Source organism: Melanostigma gelatinosum (assembly GCF_949748355.1).
Source record: "Melanostigma gelatinosum genome assembly, chromosome: 9".
NCBI classification, from domain to species: Eukaryota; Metazoa; Chordata; class Actinopteri; order Perciformes; family Zoarcidae; genus Melanostigma; species Melanostigma gelatinosum.
Genome location: NC_136642.1, coordinates 12,841,788 through 12,860,521, shown reverse-complemented (window position 1 = coordinate 12,860,521; position 18,734 = coordinate 12,841,788). Strand labels below are relative to the sequence as shown.

The following is an 18,734-nucleotide window of genomic DNA, read 5'->3' as shown; positions in this document are numbered from 1 at the left end:
TAGACACACACCCAGCCAATATTACAACACTCCTGTGCAGGGATGCATACTGGAGCCAGAATATCTGCAGATACACAAACACAAAATGCATAAACATAAAAACTGCTGAGCCAGAACAAGGCACTTAAATGGTATAAAGTACTCTTCCTATAACACGTGCCACTTGTCTTGAGTGGCTACTTAATAGCACACAGAATCACATGCCAGACATGCCACTGTTTTTATAGGACGACTTATAAAAAAGGGCCAATGTTTCATCTTTGGGGAATTTTGATGACGAGCAAACAGACTGATGGAGTTTTTCTTTCTTAGGAGGAATATTTTCCGTTTACACAAAGGCACTTAAGTCACCACCAGTGTCTTGGAGATTTAGCGAATTACTGATTTAGAGTCTCTGGGGACACGAAACATGTGATGGTGTGTGATTTAGTGTTGAGGAAACCAGAAAGACCGTGGCCATCCTAAACCTGAGGTTGTCCGATGTCAATGTCAGGATATTTATGAGAAAAACACACACAGAGGAGGACATACATGATTTAAAAAAAAAAAAAGAAGCAGTACCGAATCACACAGCATTTGAACAAAAAGTGTTTATTCCAGAACCCTTGAGTGTGATAATAAATACATGAACACTTGGCCAACATCCTTGTGTGGTGCGCACACACACGCACACACACACCAGCTTCATCTCAGTGAAAACAATGAAGAAACCTTTTGTTCTATGCATCTGGGTTGGTCCCTTTTACGCTGTAAACGCTTATCTGTGAGTGTGACGGCGTGAATGTGTTCTCAAACGTGGAAGGCTTTGGTAGATTTTCCCTCAAACAGTCCTATAGCGGGATTAACAGTCGTGCTTTACAGTCGACTGGCTGTACATGTGGCTCAGCGTGTGTTGTGGTGACACACTTAAGTCGTTGAACCAAACCAGTTCGCTCTCCAGTTCGTCTACTGCTTAACCGTAGCAGAGGTGTCGGGAGAGAGCAGTAAAATAAACAGTCACTTTTTTTTTTTTTTCTTCTTTTAAATAATTACATCATCAACAGGATGTGTGTCAAATATAAGCCATGGTGAAGACCATAGCATGAACGGTAACGGTGTGTTTGAATGTTTGTGGAATGTGTGAGTGAGGATCGAAAAATGGATCTCAGGCAAGTATGTTAAGTCCATGAATGTGTTCGTCTCAGTCTCTTGTGGGCATTTGTGTTTTTCCTCCATCTCATTCATCTGTGTATGTATATGTGTGTCAGTCGAAACCTGCTGACCTTTCAGGGTCAGTGCGCAGAGAGGAAGTCAGAGAGGACTGTGTTTGTGTGTGCGTGTCTGTGTGTGGCGAGCAGTAGTGGTCCATCCACGGACACACAGACTGTCGGTGCTAGTTCAGTGACGGGGAGCGGTCGGTGGTCCACAGAAGCTCGATGTAGGGCCACCTGGTCTGTAGGCAGCGCTTCACTGGAGTGTCGTCGGTCCGAACCATGGGATCCTCAAAACCCAGCACCAAAGCCGTCCCCTCCACATATTCCACCTGAGCGCACACACACACACAAAAACATACACAGTTAACCAAACACCCAAATTTAAACACTGTCTGCCATATTTCTTCTGAAGGGGTCAGGGGTGAAATGCAAGGGATGGATGCAAGTATACAACACACACACCAGCTGAAGGGGACTGCAGGTCTGTTATTCCCATCTGGAGCCATGGGAATGGAATTGCCATCACTAACCTTAAAGGTGTCAGCCGCCATGTGTGTGTGTGGGCGTGTATTTTTGTGTGGGCACACATCTGGTGCCATTACTACGTTTTCAGGTAGATGTATGGAAAAACTCTGCTTTATAGACTAGACAAAGCTGACAGATGAAGAAAGTGATATTCCTGAGTAGCATTTTATTTATTTTTTTCGCACAGCCACCAACTGCATCCTCTGACAATCATCCATCACACTAAGCCCGCTTAATAGGCCTGTGTTTGAACATTTATCACAACGAGGCTGCCGACAGCGGCCTCTGTGTTGAAATGACTTTGAGAAATAGGAGGCTAAGCCGGGGTTTTTGGATGGATGGACAGGTTATTAGGTTTGCGATAGTTACTGTTTATTTTGGAGTGGCCGGCCGCCTCCAACTGTGTGTGTGTGAGTGAGTGAGTTCATGAAGAAGAGCAATAGGCAGAACGAGGGAATATGAAAAGGAATCGGCAGCAGTTGCTGTGATTAACCTGAACATGAAACAGTGTCTTACCCTCTCATTGTGGTTGGACTGTTTGAGTCCATTGTAGTGGTAGATGGAGAATGAGTCTGGGATTCCTGAACCCTGAAACAGTGAAAAACATGCAATATTGTTAGAGAGTCTCCGTTCTCACAGAGAAGGAGGCAAAGAACCACAGAAGCAGAACATTTTTGAACCGAAAAGTAAAACAGACACATCTCCTGCCTGCAACCAAAGCTCAACGTTAAATCCCACGTGTTCAATTTAAACATGGGTGTGTGTATTTGTCCAACTCCAATTACCAGACAGCATCCAACACTACAAAAATGTCCGAACAATGACATCGAGCCAAAACACTTCCACTGCCTTTGGCTTAAAAAGGTGCAGAATGCTAATAGGGTGTGTTGTCTAAGAGCGTGTCCCAGCTTCTCGTGTTCAAATGCTTATATATGAAACCCTAACCCTCAGCCCAATCCCACGTGTGTCTGAGTGTGTGTGTCCAGTTGGCTAATGGTAGTAGAATTTCTTTGCGGCTCGGGGCCGCTCCTCTGGCGAGTCCCTAAAGCCCTGATCACTTTAACACAGCTCCCCTGTATCTCTCCCTCTGCCTCATAAAGCAGTCCGACCGCTCTTTCTGAGCTTCTCGGAAAGTAATGCCATGCGATGGTGAACACACACACACACACGTTTCACATGAGACACCATAGGAATGTTTTGGGCATAAAAAAAACAAACTTAGATTTTCTAAAACAGCACTTCACATATGCTTGGGAAAGAGCCATTAGTGTCACCCATACGCGTGTGTGTAACTCTTTGTCCATGTGTTTTAACTATGATATGGAATGTATGACTGGTGGAAGGTATTCGTCATACTGTTTGTGTGTATCTTTGAGGTGGAAGTCCACCTTTTGCGCGCACACACACCTGATCGGGGAAGAACTCCAGCAGGAACGGGCCCAGTAGAATAATGCCCAAACTCTCTGGATCCAGTTTACTCTTCACCAGACTGACACTGAGAAGGCACAGACAGAGAGAGAGAGAGACAGATAGGAGAGAAAGTATGTAAAAAGGGAGTGGAGAAAAACATATCAACAAATCCAGAGAGAGAAAACATGCAGGTCAAAAAAGTACTGAACAGTCGGCAATGTTTTGTGTATGAAAACAGAGTCAAATTTACGATCACCTCATCACTCAACGTGGACTCATAATGCGTGTTTTGCGGCATGTTTTCATGAATATCGTGGCGAAACTAAATATACCTCTTTCCAGACATGCCTTGGTGTTAGATCAGTGTTATTATTCTTTCACTGTCAGATTGCCCTTTTAAGGCTGCAATGAGAGAAGCAAGGGTCATACCGAGACACAGAGGGAAGGCAATGATGGTTTCTAGATCTGCCGATATCAGCAGCATGTGCAGCAGGGCGGCATACAGAGTGGACAGGGCCGGCTGAAGTGTCATTGAGCAACACTACGAATCCCTAGAAGATGTCAGATGTGCTGCTCTATAGCAAATTTAGAAAAAAGAGCATCTCCTCAGGAATCAGTATTATAAATCTAATTTTGATCAACAAGTGGTTGTGTGTTGATGGGGGTCATAGGAATGAATTGTTTGAATGGTATCCACTGCATGACTGTATTAAGTATGTATAAAAAGGGAAAACCCCGAGGAAGTAAGAGTTTTTGTGGATTTACACTAAATCGTACGTCAACGTTTAATTAAATGGAATAAAACAGATAGAATAACTATCCCAAACACTAAAAAGCAAATGATCAAGAGACTGAATCCTGACTGTCTGAGAACAATCAGTGTTCACAAAGTTAGTTTACCACAAATGATATCAGCTGATATGTGACATTAGTCACAGGCAACTGAAAACACTCTTTGCACGCATCTTCCATGAGTGATGAAAGCCCTCATTTCATTACATCTAGATATTCCTATTACTCACCCCCCCCCCCCCCAAGCACTAAAGATGCTACTTTTTTTCTCATGGTGATATCTCTGTAGTAACTCTCGTTTTGTAAGCAAACTCTCCTGTTTGCAGTTTGCCGTGTTGTGTTGTGATGCATCGCCCATCTGGGGGTCTGCAGAGCAGATCAGTGGTCCAGTTACTTGGCCGAGGCCCACGGCTGCAGTTTGGGGGCTTACTGTTCCTCAGACGAGAACGTGCTTCTGTTTGAAGCGGCACTTTAAAGCATTTCCTCCCTCTCAGTCTTTCTTCCTGCTGTTAATGATCTCCCTACAAGCCTCCTTTTTCGGACTCTTTAATGCACTTTTATAGTTGGCTCTCTCTGGTCTTACTTTATAGGAGCCTGGCAGTGAAACATGAGCACAGGGCTGCTGACCTGGCCTGGCCATGACTTAGGAGTTGGAACTTTAGAAGCTCTACAGGTGCCACACACACACACACACACACCAACATGCAAGCACTTACTATTCAGGCTCAGAGACAAGGTCAAGGGCTTTCATCACATCCTCCAGCAGCGATTCGGGGATAAAGCCATTATCTGGAGAGGGAGAGCGAGAGACATAAAGAGAGACTGATGCATTGGCGGACCCCGGACAGAACATAAAATACAGGCTGTAGCTGACCAGGGAAGGCCTTCACCTGCACATGTGGCACAAGCACTACTGGTATTTACATCACCGGCCCTGGGGAATGAAATCATCCGACATAACTAAAAGAGAAAAAAGGAAAACTCTCTCTCACACACACCTTGTCCTTTCTCGCTGACCTACATTCCATGGCCATGGTGATTGCTTTACCTGAGAGGAGAAGGCTCTAAACACTAACATGTGTTTTTGCCTGAAAGAGTATGTATGCATGCGTGTGTGCGTGTGTGTCTAGGCACTCATTTAAACATCCGTATGCGAGCCTGTGTGGCCGGTTGTTTGGATACATACATAAACCCCATGTGTGTTGTGAAGAAGATTAACCGAGGAGCGCTCTGCTCGTCCGCTCTCAAGCAACTCAATCTTGTCTTTTCGATGCCAGATGCTATCCTCTCGGTCCTCTGTCAAACTGTCACACTAACGAAAAACACCACATATTACAGAGCATCCTGAGACAGTAGGTTGCTGAATGCGTATGTCTGGTGAGTCACTGCAGTGCGTGTGAATGCGTCTGGCGCCCCTTTTCCAGAACACCGGGAGCTCTGCTGACTACATGTGACAGAGAGATTTATGGCCTTTTTACACAGCTCTCAACTGCGCTGCCGGCTACAGCATGTGTGTATATACATTGCATCGTGTGAGAGTCGTGTACATTGCCTCCTCCTTGCATGTGTGTATACATGTATATTTATGTCTCTGGAAGCGCCTACTGTAGTCCGTCCGTGCATGCGTTTGTTTGTTTGTGTGCGTCTGTCTTTGCACAAGTATGTTTGGGAGAAGACCATAAGGCTCGCAGAATGCCCCAGCAGACGATAGCAGAAGTGGATTTGAGAATGTGCGAAGCTGTATTATGTGTAACAGGAAAAGACAGATGGAGAACAAAGGGGAAGAATAAGGTGACAGACAGTTGGGTTTACACATTTGTTTTTCGAAGTTGCCAAAGCAGGCGAGACTGTTTCAGCTGGTAGGATGAATGAAACATCCTTTTGCGCCACACACACAGATCTCTACGAATCAGCATGTTGTTCCTACAAGCCTGAAACCGTTTTTTTTTTTATGGCGGCGACAGAGAAGAGCATACTTCATTTCACAATGAAAACACATGAATATGAAGGTTTGCGTAGCCACGTCAGGTGCTAAGCTGAACACTCTTCATGCTGGACATGCTCGTGTCTCGAGTGAGACGTCTCTGCATCTCTCGACAGCAGAAGAAAAACATCCCGGAACAGCGGTTAGGACTAAATGTAGATCTTGAGGCGACATAAATGAAATGCAGCAGACTTCCGACATCCAGTTCATACATGACAGCCTCTTGAACCTTCTACTGTCATTGTGTCCCTCGCCTTTTAAGCCCAGTCACCTGGAAGTGACCAGAAAGGCGGTTTAGGGAAACAAGGAGGAGAGGGAGCGAGAGCGGGATGGTTGACTCAGCTGTAAGAGGAGCTGATCTCACCAACCTAAACAACAACAGTGGAGATGAAGGGAGAGAAACAGACCCTCGTTCTTTCTGAAGAAGAACAATAATGGAGACGAGAAACAAGAGGCGAGGAGGGCAGTGGAGGTTATAAATGCATCTGCTCAACCAGGAAGAAGGGAAGAGAAATACAACAGGGCCAGGATATTGTTTGCTCAGTGTGTGTGTGTGTGTGCGCGCGCGCGAGTGTAGCTGTGTATGAGTAAAAGTTTGGATTAATCAAAGTACATCTGTGTGCCAGGGTTTTCATAAAGCCGGTGTGGTAATGAGAATGGTCTGTAAAAACAAGTGTGCTGGGAGTGAAGCCGGAGAGAGCAACATAATGACAATGTGTAAATGTACGCTATACAAAACACTTGTTCATTACCTTCAGGATCAAACGACTGGAAGACCCTCCTTGCCTGTTCTGATGGAGACTCTGGACCCACCAGGGACATCTCCTACAGGGAAGGAGAAACAGAAAGACCGGAATGAATGAATGGATGGATGGATGGATGGATGAATGAGAGCGAGAGGAGAAAAACAAGTGCAAAAGGTGAGATTGTGCATTCAAAATGAGATCACATTGTGGAGAATGTGGCTTCATCAGTGCTGAAATATTAGAACGACATGTACGTGTGTGTGTGTGAGACTATATGTAATCTAAGGGGCCAGTGCAATCACCAGAATCCATCGGGTTATTAACCGATCTGCTGATAAAGTTAGACGGCTTGTTTTCACTCCAAACACACAATCAGGAAATTGAGTCTTACACATACAACCGTTGATTTATGACGAGCTCTACAGTGTTTGTTTGTTGTTGAAGTTTACAACGAGCAGTGTTGGCAGGGAGATTAGAAATGTGTGTGTGTGTGTGTATGCATGAAGAGAAGAGGGTGATGCCCCGATAATGTAGATGCTGATTGAATGAACATTGTGCTCTGTACACCAAGGGACTCAAACTAAATGCTTGTCAGATCATATAACGGCACATAAAACCCACTCAGCTCACATATACACGTCTGCATTCGACAATATTTGTAACTTTCTGCAACAGAATCTGACAAACATCACATCTGGCCCTTTAATTATTCATACAACTACGTCCAATGGTGCAACTGAGTGAAACAACATGAACGCCATCCAAGAGAAACTGCTCAAATTTGCATGCGTCTTCCCATTTGTAAGATAAACTGCATTGAAACAATAAAGAAATACAACAGACAAATAGACAGCAGAGAAGCAGCGTGCCACAGCCAGAAGGAGCGCCTTCATGTGAGGCCTTTTTGAACAGGGGTAAACATTTCATCGTTGGATGATCATTAAATTCCCAAGTTTGTGTTTAGCATAATGAACACTTACACAAGGAACGTCTCCTTATGCCATCTCTTCTCTTAGCAAGCGTCATGTAATATCTTCAAGCTCACGGTCAGATCTTGCCCAGAGAATAACCATCACCTTCTGATTATCAACATTGTAAGAAAACATTGACAATGAATGCAACGGTCTCATAGTTCCGTAAACATATATTATATGATCTAACCATTTAAATAACTTTAAGAAGAGATGGAAGGGATATTTTTACAAGATTAGATGAAATGAGATACTTCTCAAGGAGATGCATTTCAGCCGTCTCTGTCTCTCACTCACACTCACACACTTGTGTGAAGTGTGTTTAGGCGAGAGTCAGAGGGCTCTCACTGTTCTTCCTCAGGAGGGAGGGAGTGTATTTATGACAACGAAGCGCTGGACAAACACACAATGTTTTTGGAAAGCAGACGAACCCTGCTCATCTCCTCTCGCTGGCCGTTATTAAAGCTTGAGCCTCAGATCCATGCAGGCTGCTAGAGTTTCATGGTCTACTTATTAACGTATTCTGGGCTTACTCAGGGAAAGAGAGAGGGGGGGGGGGTTCAGAGGGACACATCGAGAAGAGATGACTCCCAGCTGCTGGCTCTTCAGATGCAAAGAAAAACATGCACAGGCCAGTGAACACACCGCGCTCACACACTGTTCTGTCACAGAGTATAGCGCGGGGGGGGGGGGGGGGCGGTGTGTTAACATTACAGGCTCCATAAATCTGACGGTAGATTCGTCATTACCTAGATATGTCTATGTTTCACTTACAGGGGGGAACAAGGGTCGTTTTGGTGTGTTGGGAGGAATAAAGTGCTAAAAAAAGAAAAAAAAGAAAAGAAGCTCTTAACGGTTGACTGCATCCTAAAGACGAACATACCAAATGTAGGATTAACAGGGAAGCGTGCGTCTCGAAACATGACCTGTTTTGATAAACTGTTGCGAGAACTAAACTTATTCCATTTATAAACAGCATATCTGACCTAAGAAAACAGCTCTTCCCAAGGTGATGAGCAGCTAATCAATCTTAGGCTGCCACATACAACGCTGCTGCCGTAAGTGAACCAAAGCTCGGCTAAAACAGTTTATTATCTTCCGGAGCAAGACGGACACAAGTCTGAGTAAATGACCTGGTAATCACACTGTTACACGATGTCAACACTTTACCGGAAGAAGAAACACTCCTAAGTGGTCATCCACCAAAACAACAACTTAAAACATATTATTGGTAACCTGTACATGCTGTACATAAGGCAAGTGAACACATAGAAAAGACTTGTGTGAGGGTCACATCATGCACAGACAATAATAGCTGCAGAAACGACGTGATTGTGTGATGACAGGTCTGCCTGGCTGTCTTTCATCTATGTTTTATTAGAGGCCCGAGGAAGACTCTGCTGAGTTGGAAAACATGTCACGGAGCTAACGCACTCCACGGGGAAGGTGTGTGTGTGTGTTTTCGTGTCTCCGCATTTCTATCCTCCCAATCCCACTGTGTTACAGTATGTGTGAGCGTATGCGTGTCTGTGTAAGACAGAGAATCTGCAATAATTAGGCCTGTCCCCTGCCGAAGGTTGTTTGCTTATACTTGAATACAAGCTGGCATCCTGTTCTCTCTGTGTGCCCAGACATTCATACTCATGCAGAGATGCATTACAATGACACACTCACACTCACAAAAGGACCTGTCATCAGCACAGCCCGTGACCCCCTTAACAGAGCAACAACAGGCTACCCTACATAGGAACAAAGCAAGAACAACACGCAGGCACGCACTCCACAAAGGACTTCAACACACGACGTAATGCAAAACATTTGCTGTGAGCAAAACAAGAATACATTTATTGACGCCACACATGTGTTGGCGCTGTGTTTGAGTCTTATTGGGGGGGGGGGGGGCTACTGACCACTGCCTAAACCTTCAACTCTAGCCATCTGCACTTCTGCTGCTCTCTTCCCACCAGACTTAGTGGCTCTCTTAGGTTGACAACTCATCTCCTCGAGGTCTTTTTCATCTCTTGTTCCTTCTCTTGCCAATTCTACCCTTTGTGTTTGCTTTTTCCTGTGCTAAGTAGCTACTACACTTCTGGAGTATTTCCTCCCCTACATCCCTTGACTTTTTCTTCCATTCTTGCCCCCCCCCCCTTTATCTCATCTTGCAGGTAGGTACTTCAGGAAAGACAGGTAGGCATAGTACTTTACTAGAATTACTCTCCCTTTCCCTCCGGTCCAGCTAAAGAGCCATTGTTTGTGCTGAGAGGCTCTGAGTGGCCATAGAGTGCGTCTGAAGGGATCGGTTTCAAGACAACAAAGCGGAGGTCTCGGACAGTGTCTCCTGCCTTGTTCCTAGCGGGCAGCGACAGCCACACTACATGACAGGCTGAGCAGGGAGTCTGTGTGTGAGGGCGTGTAATCGAGAGAGAGTCTGCGTTTACTTTTTCACCTTAAATAGCAGCACAGAAAACAATGGAAAACCTATCTCTCTTGCTGCAAAAGGAGTGTCTGCAGTATCGTGTGTTTCAGGTGTGAGCGACAGTACAAAAGGCGTGATTTATGGAGCTGTCTTGGATGAGAAAGCCGGTGTCTCATCATAAAAGAGAGGCAACACCAGAGGACAGTTATATAGCGTAATGACGGGTCCTATAACAAAAGACGACACACAGGGGAAAAGGCAGAATAATGCAGCACACACACAGCTTTTCATCCGACTACAATGACCCATGGTCTGACCTGTCACACATTATTAATGACCGTTAACGTACTCCGCTTTGTTACCCTGCGTTTGTGTGGCCCGCACCCTCTGATCACACTCAGGACAGAAAGTAATCCTCTTTAACAGAAAGCACAAACTTCTTCCAGCTACCTTTCAGTACACTGGGTGGGACGAGTGAAATTCATTATTATCGTGTGTGTGTGTACGTGTATATATATATATATATATATATATATATAATTTTTTTTTTTTTAATTGCGATACATTTCTAGTATTGATATATTGTGCAAAACCTGCAAATAAAGCCTGACTGAAATAAGCTGACCTACAGTAACGGTGCCTGCACACTCGCATTTTAAGTTCCTGGTCCTTACCAGTCCACGAAGGACATGTTGCAGACAGGAGTCTGAGTCTTAAGGGACACGAAGCGCTACAGCGGCTGCTCTCCCTTTAGTAAATCACTGACCCAGAACACGACTACTGTACACGTACACACACACACACACGTCACTCCCTTGAGAAACAGAGATACAGCCTGTGAACCTCATCACTCCGCTAGAGGAGAGGAAAGAGCGATGACAAATAGCACAGGAGGACCCCCCCCCCCTTTCCCGACTGACCATTGAAACTCTTTAAAGTGCATCCTTCCTTCCTCTTTCCACCCCAAGAGGGACCGATAATCTGAAGAGGATGGCTGAGGTGCCCTAGGGAAACCTTTACTTGGGCAACCAACCTGCTGCACACTGGAGTTGATAGTTTTTTCAAAGACAGGAATGGGAAAAGGAAGAAAGAATCCTTTAAAAAACCATATTACATGATATGTCTCATACATCACCCATCCCTCTTCTCCTTCCCCTACTTCCTCTGGCATCTCAGAAACTCTTGTCCAAGAATAGATCCCATTACACACACTCAGCCTCTTTCTCACATGCACACACACTGATACAACAGAGGATAGAGAATATGGGGGGTATTGTGGGTAGGGATCAGAGTTGGTGGAATGGCCTTTGTGTAGGTAGATTAGATAAAAAAATACTAATGCTATTAAGCTGATGGTCTGAAAGCCACAGTCACACACTGACAGCGACTCAGGGGAATACACACCCGTCCCCAATGGCAGACAGAAGGAGCCGCTGACACATCAGAAGCAGGGATCAGGTTTTCTGCTTTTGTGGGGCTGGCTCTGTGTATCGGAGCTAAAAGCTACATAACCAGGTCGCGTGTATTTTTGTATCACCAAGCCTGGGAAATCTCAGCGTGTTTTCAAATTAGCTCCAAACATTGATTCCCTTTCAAGGAAGACAGGGTCACACTGAGTGCTGTTCCCCATGTCGTCGCCCCCCCCCCCCCCTTAGGCTCAAAGTTTTAGAGGCGGCATAGTGTAGCGTCAGCTCATATGCATGCATGTGTGTTTAAGTGTGTTCCCATACTCCAATGGGACAAATGGATCCAGATGGGAACTCTGGAATCACATTCAGGAAGCCATCCACCTGAAGTCACACGCACACACACACACTAATGTTAATCAGGATTAGGTTCCCTGGGCTCTGGAATGTGTGTGTGTATATGTGAACATGTCACTAGTGCCAGGGGGAGTTGTAGCAATCGGTAAGTCTGGTCATCAGCACATGCATGACGACTTCGGTTCATCACTGAGCCAACATATGATCTACTCGTACAGGCAGGCTAGAGCTTAATGCATGTAACGGAGCTTTTAATCAATGCTATATTAAGGATGTGGCGTTGTGATGGAGATGATTGCCTGGTGATTTTTCTGCTTCTCTGGTGCCATTTTCACAACAGCAGGGAGAATCGATTTGCTACGGCCCAACCTGCCAGCTTAACTACACAGGCTACAGCAATGGATCGTGTTACGTGTTCACTGACAGAGATGAGAAACATGCTTGTCTGAGTGCAAACTGTGTACACACACCCACACTAGCACAGCGATCTGATGAAACGTCTATCCAAGAGCCAAGGTTTCTCTCAAAGCGACAACAGTTGACCTCAATCAGGTTGTGCATTCTATACCTTGTGGCATGGTGCATATCAGAGTTGATGCTGCAGGAGCAGGACTTCATGGCCCTTTTAGAGAGCCCAGAACCCTTTTTCCACTCACACAAAGCTACCTACAGCTCAAGAGTACACTACGCAGCACAGAATCTCACATCTGTCAAACACAAGCATCCAGAATGCAACAACTTGAACAGAGCAGTCATTTGGACTCAAGCCCTTGTTATTACTATAACAGGCCGAGCGTCAAAAATCTGCCTGTGCATGTTGGCATCAGAAGAGTGTTTCGCCCCAGCCATCCAGACTAGTTAGCAAGCATTTAACATTTAATTAAAACTGTTAACAGCGTCACAATGTCTGAATGTCACATGTTCAGAGCAACAGGTGTTTCAGTTTAATGAGTGACCGTGTTAATTGGTGACTTTCAGCCAAATGCGTCTATGGTTGTTCATAGTAACTTGTGTAAACAGTTGGCATGGATAATTAAATTAAAATTGATTGAAGGTTGTTTTTTTACGAGGACACCCACATGTTCTGTTTGTGTTTTCAACAGCTGCCGTCCCTCAGAGCAACCATGGAGGCATTGAACCGAGAGTCACCAGTTAACATGGTCGCTCGTTCAATCGAAACACTGGATGGATCTGTGGCTATTAAACATGATAACTACGACTGGATTGAGGACACGATCACAAATGCTCACGTTTCTATTGCATTCCCATTGTACTTCCTTTTCCCAACTGCATGCAGACACTTGCGTACGTCATCCAAAAACATGAAGGAGATGAGATCTTTACTCTCTTTGAGACAGGTGTCTTGCTTTTTTGGACAAGTCTCAAACCAAGCAGCTGCTTCTAAATCTCCGTCTAATTGTCCTTTTCTTAACATTTCTTGAGATGCAGTGGAAACTCAAACATGAATACGCTGAAGGGACTGTTTGTTATTTAGTTCCTGAGTGTTGTTTCTTATGAACAAGTGCCAGGACAGAAAAATGTGTGATATCCATATTGTTGAAATGAACCCGACAGTGAGGGTAGGCAGAAGTATACTGTAATAGAAGCTCTCGCTGGAGCCCCAATTCAGCAGTTTACATTACCGTCATACATTATGAACACATTGTTTAGTTGATCACAGATGGTTAAGAAACTTGAATTGTGTGTTTTCATGTGCGTGAGAAAGAGAGGGCATGGAGATGAAAGTGTGCATGTGTGTGTATGCACTTGTTTCCCCCCCTTAATGCTGGATAGATCAGCACTGGCCATATATGACTATCTCCTGCACTCATTTTCCCTTTCCTCCCCTCCTGCCCCTCTTTTTCCCCCCACAGTGATATCTGACCTGCACTATATTAAATCGGTTAAGCACATTACATATTTTGGTTTTCCCTACCTGCTGAGGAGACTGGCTCACATTACGCACTGTGTGTCTTTGCAAGTGAAATATGGGTTTCTTGTGGATGAGTGTATTAAACTTGCCTTGGCAAAAAACACAGAGAGGTGAGTTTCACTGCCAAGGATCCAAATAGGGAACTTTGGAGACTTGAGGAATGTCCCGACCTGAAAAACACACACACATACGCGCGCACACACGCGCACACACACACACACACAATGAAGGAATGTGTAACAAATGAGTATCTATTTTCAGTCATCTTCATCATGAATCAGTAATTGCTAAAAGATTAACATGAGTCTTTTCATCAAGTACATTCATATTTGAACAGAGATTACATGTCACAGTACATGAACAGCATAATAACTCTCCGGATCCTCAACAAATAGTACTTAATGAAATGGAAATCATAAATGTTAATGTTTAACTCATTCTCACTTGGATCTTCTCTTATTACTGATCTACATATGCAGCTTGAACTTGATTGCCAGAGACGAACAACAAACCAAATTTATGAACAGCGTAGATATGAGCATACCTCTCCTTATTTGATACGAGTTGGGCTCTTAAATTACTCTTAACAGCCCTCTTTGGCAGCCATCCACTTGCTCTTAACTTGTTATCACTACTTACTTTTTTTTGGCAATGATAAATAAATTCCAAACATGATTCCTGTTTTCAAGATGAATATGTCACATTACATGTATTTACAAATATCTATGTTTAGTACACTGCATGTGTGCCAGAAAATAAAAGCGTAGTGAGAAGGAGTAGGAGAGGGTTTACAGTTAGTCTGTTGGGCCAGTTTCCTCCAAACACATATGTTCACACGGTAGCTCTCACTGTGGTTTGTGTTCAAACGTTGGATATGTCCCACATCTTAGTAACAGAGAGCATTCGTTTGTTTTCCAAGCACTCTCTCTGCTTATAGAGTGGGTGTCTCAATTCATAGGGAGTCTTCTTCAAATAAAGATCTACTAGTCCTATGTGTATTTGCCATCAACAATCTTTAAACAGTTTGCTTTTACTTTTGGGAACCTGTACAAGTCTGTACCTTGCAGTAGCGGAGAGATTCCATAAGCGTGAGGAAGCCAACTGATGCCTGTTTATGAAGACCATGAAGTTCTACCATGACAGGGTGGAAAAAAGAACAAAATAAGAATTTGTTAAATTACATCAAACTGGCATTAATTTGTGCCTGTTGCACACTGCTATGGGATGTAAGATGTATTGCCCTCTGGTGGATAAATGTAAATCTGGTGCCACAAAACAGTTCTGTAAGTTTGATATATGAGCATGTCTGTTGTGTGAATGTGGCGCGCCTGTGAGGATGCAGTAACTCTTACTCATGCCAGAGCACTCCCTGTCTCCATCCCAGACATTAGAGACAGCATGGCCAGTGATAAGGAGGTTCACCAGGCTCTGACTGAAAAGATAGATAAGAAAGGAGACATCAAGAGATTTAGAGAAAACAAAAGATATCCAACATCACCACACAAAGGAAGATCTTGCAATGACATTTCACTTTTTTTTGTGCAACTAATGAATAAAGGTGTTTTAATACCTGCCATGGCCATGCACAGGGTCTATGAGAGGCTCCATTGTGTCCTGGATCTCATTTCTTATATTCTCGATGCCCTGCACAGAAGAGATGAGTCCGCATTTCATTTTTTGTGTATTTGAACATTGATGCACCACAAAAGAAAAATGACTAAAAATGATACAACACAATAAAAATCGTATTACCTGCAACCGATTTTTTTTAAATGTCATATTTGACTATCACGTTATAAATATGCTATCAGAGACAACATTGACAAAATAATTATTTCCAATCAGTATTTAATATTTATATCCATCTCTCTAGCTAGCCTTTTCTTTTCTGTACCTTGGTGAGGATGACAGAGTAGAGGAATAGCAGGACTCCACAGCACCCCCTCCAGGTGTGGCAGAGAGAGAACACCTCCTCTCTGAGACCAGACACTGACGTCACAGTCCGCTTACTGCCGGATGGGAACAAACGTCAGGTTAACTTATGAAACACTCCAAAGACAGAAGACTTGTTGGGTTTTGGGATCAATGAGACTGGTGTATATTTTGTATTTGTCATGTCTACTTGGTAAAAATAACTTTCAAAATGGGGAAGAAATCAATTAAATGCATCAGAGGGCAAAGAAAAATCTAATATTGTCTATTTGGAGCCACTACCCTCTTTTGCGCCACCCTGGAAAGTTTGCAAGTGGAGTTGTTGGTCATAGATAGCATGAACTTCATTACTGTGAGTCAGCACTGCTTTTTGCTGACCGTGGTCTCAGCTGCCAGTATGCTGTGTGATGGAAAATCAATATGTCCACTGGCCAATGCAGCCTTGCACACACTTAGTCTGTGTGTGTGTGACAGACATTAAGTGTGTGAGAAGGGTTGGGAAAAGATAGTTTTTTGTTTTTAACTAGGCAATCAGTGAAAGTGCTGAGTCTGCAAATTGTGAGAGTGAAATAGCCAAGTCAATGTGAAAGCCAATTCTTGCAGACCAGATGAATCAAATACCACCTATCCCCTTCACTTTTACTAATCTGAGAAATATGAAGTTCTCTATCCCAGTACTGCATAATGGCAACGGTAAAACAAGGATTTGTGAAGTCTTAATCCCTCCAGAAACCCACAGTAGACAGCTTGGAGGTAGAGACAGGTTCGAGTATAAATATGCAAGGTGTTATCTGCAGTCACTTACTGGACAGCACTGTGAAATCGCTCAAAGCCAAGGTCCTCAGCAGCCAAAGCAGCTAGGCACATGAAAACACACATACACGGTAACATCAGAGCATGGCACAGAACAAACAACCACTACAAACTGTCAAATGGATCATTCTGAGTATGACAGACATAGGACTCACTGGGCTGCTGGTCTTGTGGCGGCTGGCTGCTCTCTGGCATGTCCTGTGTTTGTGACTGTGTGCTAGTATGTGGGCTTTGTCCCTTGGCCCAAGTCACCAGGCAGAACCCTGTGGAGGGGCTGGAGCAGGCAGACTCCAGGATTTCACTCAGCGTGGAACACAGTGCGGTTTTCTGCTCCTCTTCTAAAACAGACACAAACATAAAAGATAGATGACATAACAAGCCACACAAATATTTAAAACAATAACACAAGCTGTGGACAATCTACCTGTCATCTGTCTCCAGTTGGAACTCTCTCTGTTGAAGAGCATGTTCTTTAGGAGGAAAGCCTGTAAAGAAACACAAACACAAAATATTCCATGGTGCACTTTGATGCACTCACAGACTTTTGTGTATACTTTATTTGTGTGTGATCAATCATTTTTTTTGTCAATTAAGCATTGCCACCATTGCGTACAGCTATAAGCCTCACAGACTAAGTTACCAAGTAAGTGTGCCAGGTGTAAAAGCTGGCTGACTGTAAAATGGGAGTAAATGGAAACTGTTAACGGGCCCTGATAATACAAGGCTGTTTAACTAGACCATACCTGGACAGGTGCCAGGACAGCACACGGACCTCCTTCAAATTGCTCCAGTGCAGTTTGCTCATTCTCACAAAAAACAAATCCTGTAATAAAAACAATCAGGACAACCTTAAAAATGTTCAGTTACAACAAACAAGGCTGTTTGTTTTAGACACTTTCATCCTGCACACATTAAAAAGCCACAAGCGCATGCATGCTCACATTGACGACCACCGGCTAAACTAAAGAGCAGGATCATGTGCAATACTCAGACTGAATCACTACACAACAGAATTGTATTGTTCTACTTATCTGACCTTCATTCAGCTGGAGAGGAGGACCTATCAGGAGAAATTACCTGTTGTACTCTTTTGGTTAGAATTAAAACCCTGGATACACTTTGCTCTCAACTGCACGTGGGTGAACTACCCTGGTCTTGAGTGTATTTCCCGTTCCACGAAAAAAACACTTTAATTCATATAATAATTCAGAAACAAAGCATCATACCTTGGGTCCATCTACGGAAGATGGAGGCAGACACTCTTCCACTAGAGGGTCTCCCCCAAACCAAATCCACCACTTCTTTATTTAAATCCAACATGACAATTCTTCACAGCGGGTGAGTCCCCTACTCAGTCCAACAGCCACAAGGAAACAAGAGAAGTCTGTTGTTGAGGGCCAACTTGGTAGCTTTCTCTGAGGTTGATAGTGCCCTTCTCTCGACAGGTGGAGCCTGTGACATTGGCCACAAGCTACCTGTGCTGTTCGACACAGTCCGACTCTGGTGGCTGGCAGCAAACTGGCGGGTGGGAATGACATCAACGTAGCCACACAAGCCTGCGAAGTAATGGGACAAAAGCTTTAATGTCACTATCTAACGTTATATAGGAACACACTTTTTAAAACATAACTTTATTGCATAAGGCGAGAATGGCGCGATATAGCTAGTTCATATATAACGTTAAGTGTAATGCTATATAGCCTACTCGCTCGTAGTAACAACCGACAAAGCTAACAGTTGTGTTAACCTCCAATAGTTGGCACTAGTGTGAGGTTAGCAATGAAGTACTGAGAGCAAGATAACGGCTAACAAGTTAATTTTCTGCCGAGGCGTGGTTAACTCGTTAATCTATAGTGAAATAACGGCGTTACTGATTGTTTTAGAAGAGCTGAGTTGACTTGATAATGTCAGCAGTTAGCATTAGCATTACTCCGAGCAGCTATTTCTTTCATTGTCATTCAGTTACCTCTCACGCTGTAGCTATGCCGATAGTTATTGTATGACTTCATACGGTTTGCCGTTAGTTAGATGGCGTTAAAGCTTATTTACCTTGATACACAGTCGAGTAACGTGAATCCGGATTGATAAAATATGTTGGTAGCAATTTCACTATCAGCAGCGTCTCTGTCAATCGTTTATTTACAACAGCAATTGTTAAAAAAAGAGAAGTGTGCGTACATTTTGACGTAGCTGCCCATTGGTTAAAATACAGACAGTTCGAGATGCGTCAAGGGGTTCAGCTTCAAGGAGTTACCT

At 43.9% G+C, this 18,734-nt stretch overlaps 1 protein-coding gene across 1 annotated transcript; it reads right to left on the bottom strand.

Moving 5' to 3' along the window:
- Nucleotides 1-615: 615 nt before the first annotated feature.
- Nucleotides 616-18,621, bottom strand: mindy3 (MINDY lysine 48 deubiquitinase 3). Its single transcript, XM_079274814.1, has 16 exons — nucleotides 18,528-18,621; nucleotides 17,705-18,034; nucleotides 17,222-17,301; nucleotides 16,903-16,963; nucleotides 16,634-16,816; nucleotides 16,471-16,522; nucleotides 15,628-15,742; nucleotides 15,304-15,377; nucleotides 15,086-15,165; nucleotides 14,794-14,864; nucleotides 13,823-13,903; nucleotides 6,657-6,729; nucleotides 4,637-4,709; nucleotides 3,126-3,213; nucleotides 2,235-2,306; nucleotides 616-1,522 (listed from the first exon to the last, which is right to left on the bottom strand). Exons 2-16 carry the CDS (start codon nucleotides 17,796-17,798, stop codon nucleotides 1,373-1,375), a joined length of 1,347 nt encoding a protein of 448 aa, XP_079130940.1. The 5' UTR covers nucleotides 17,799-18,034; nucleotides 18,528-18,621; the 3' UTR covers nucleotides 616-1,372.
- Nucleotides 18,622-18,734: the final 113 nt, after the last annotated feature.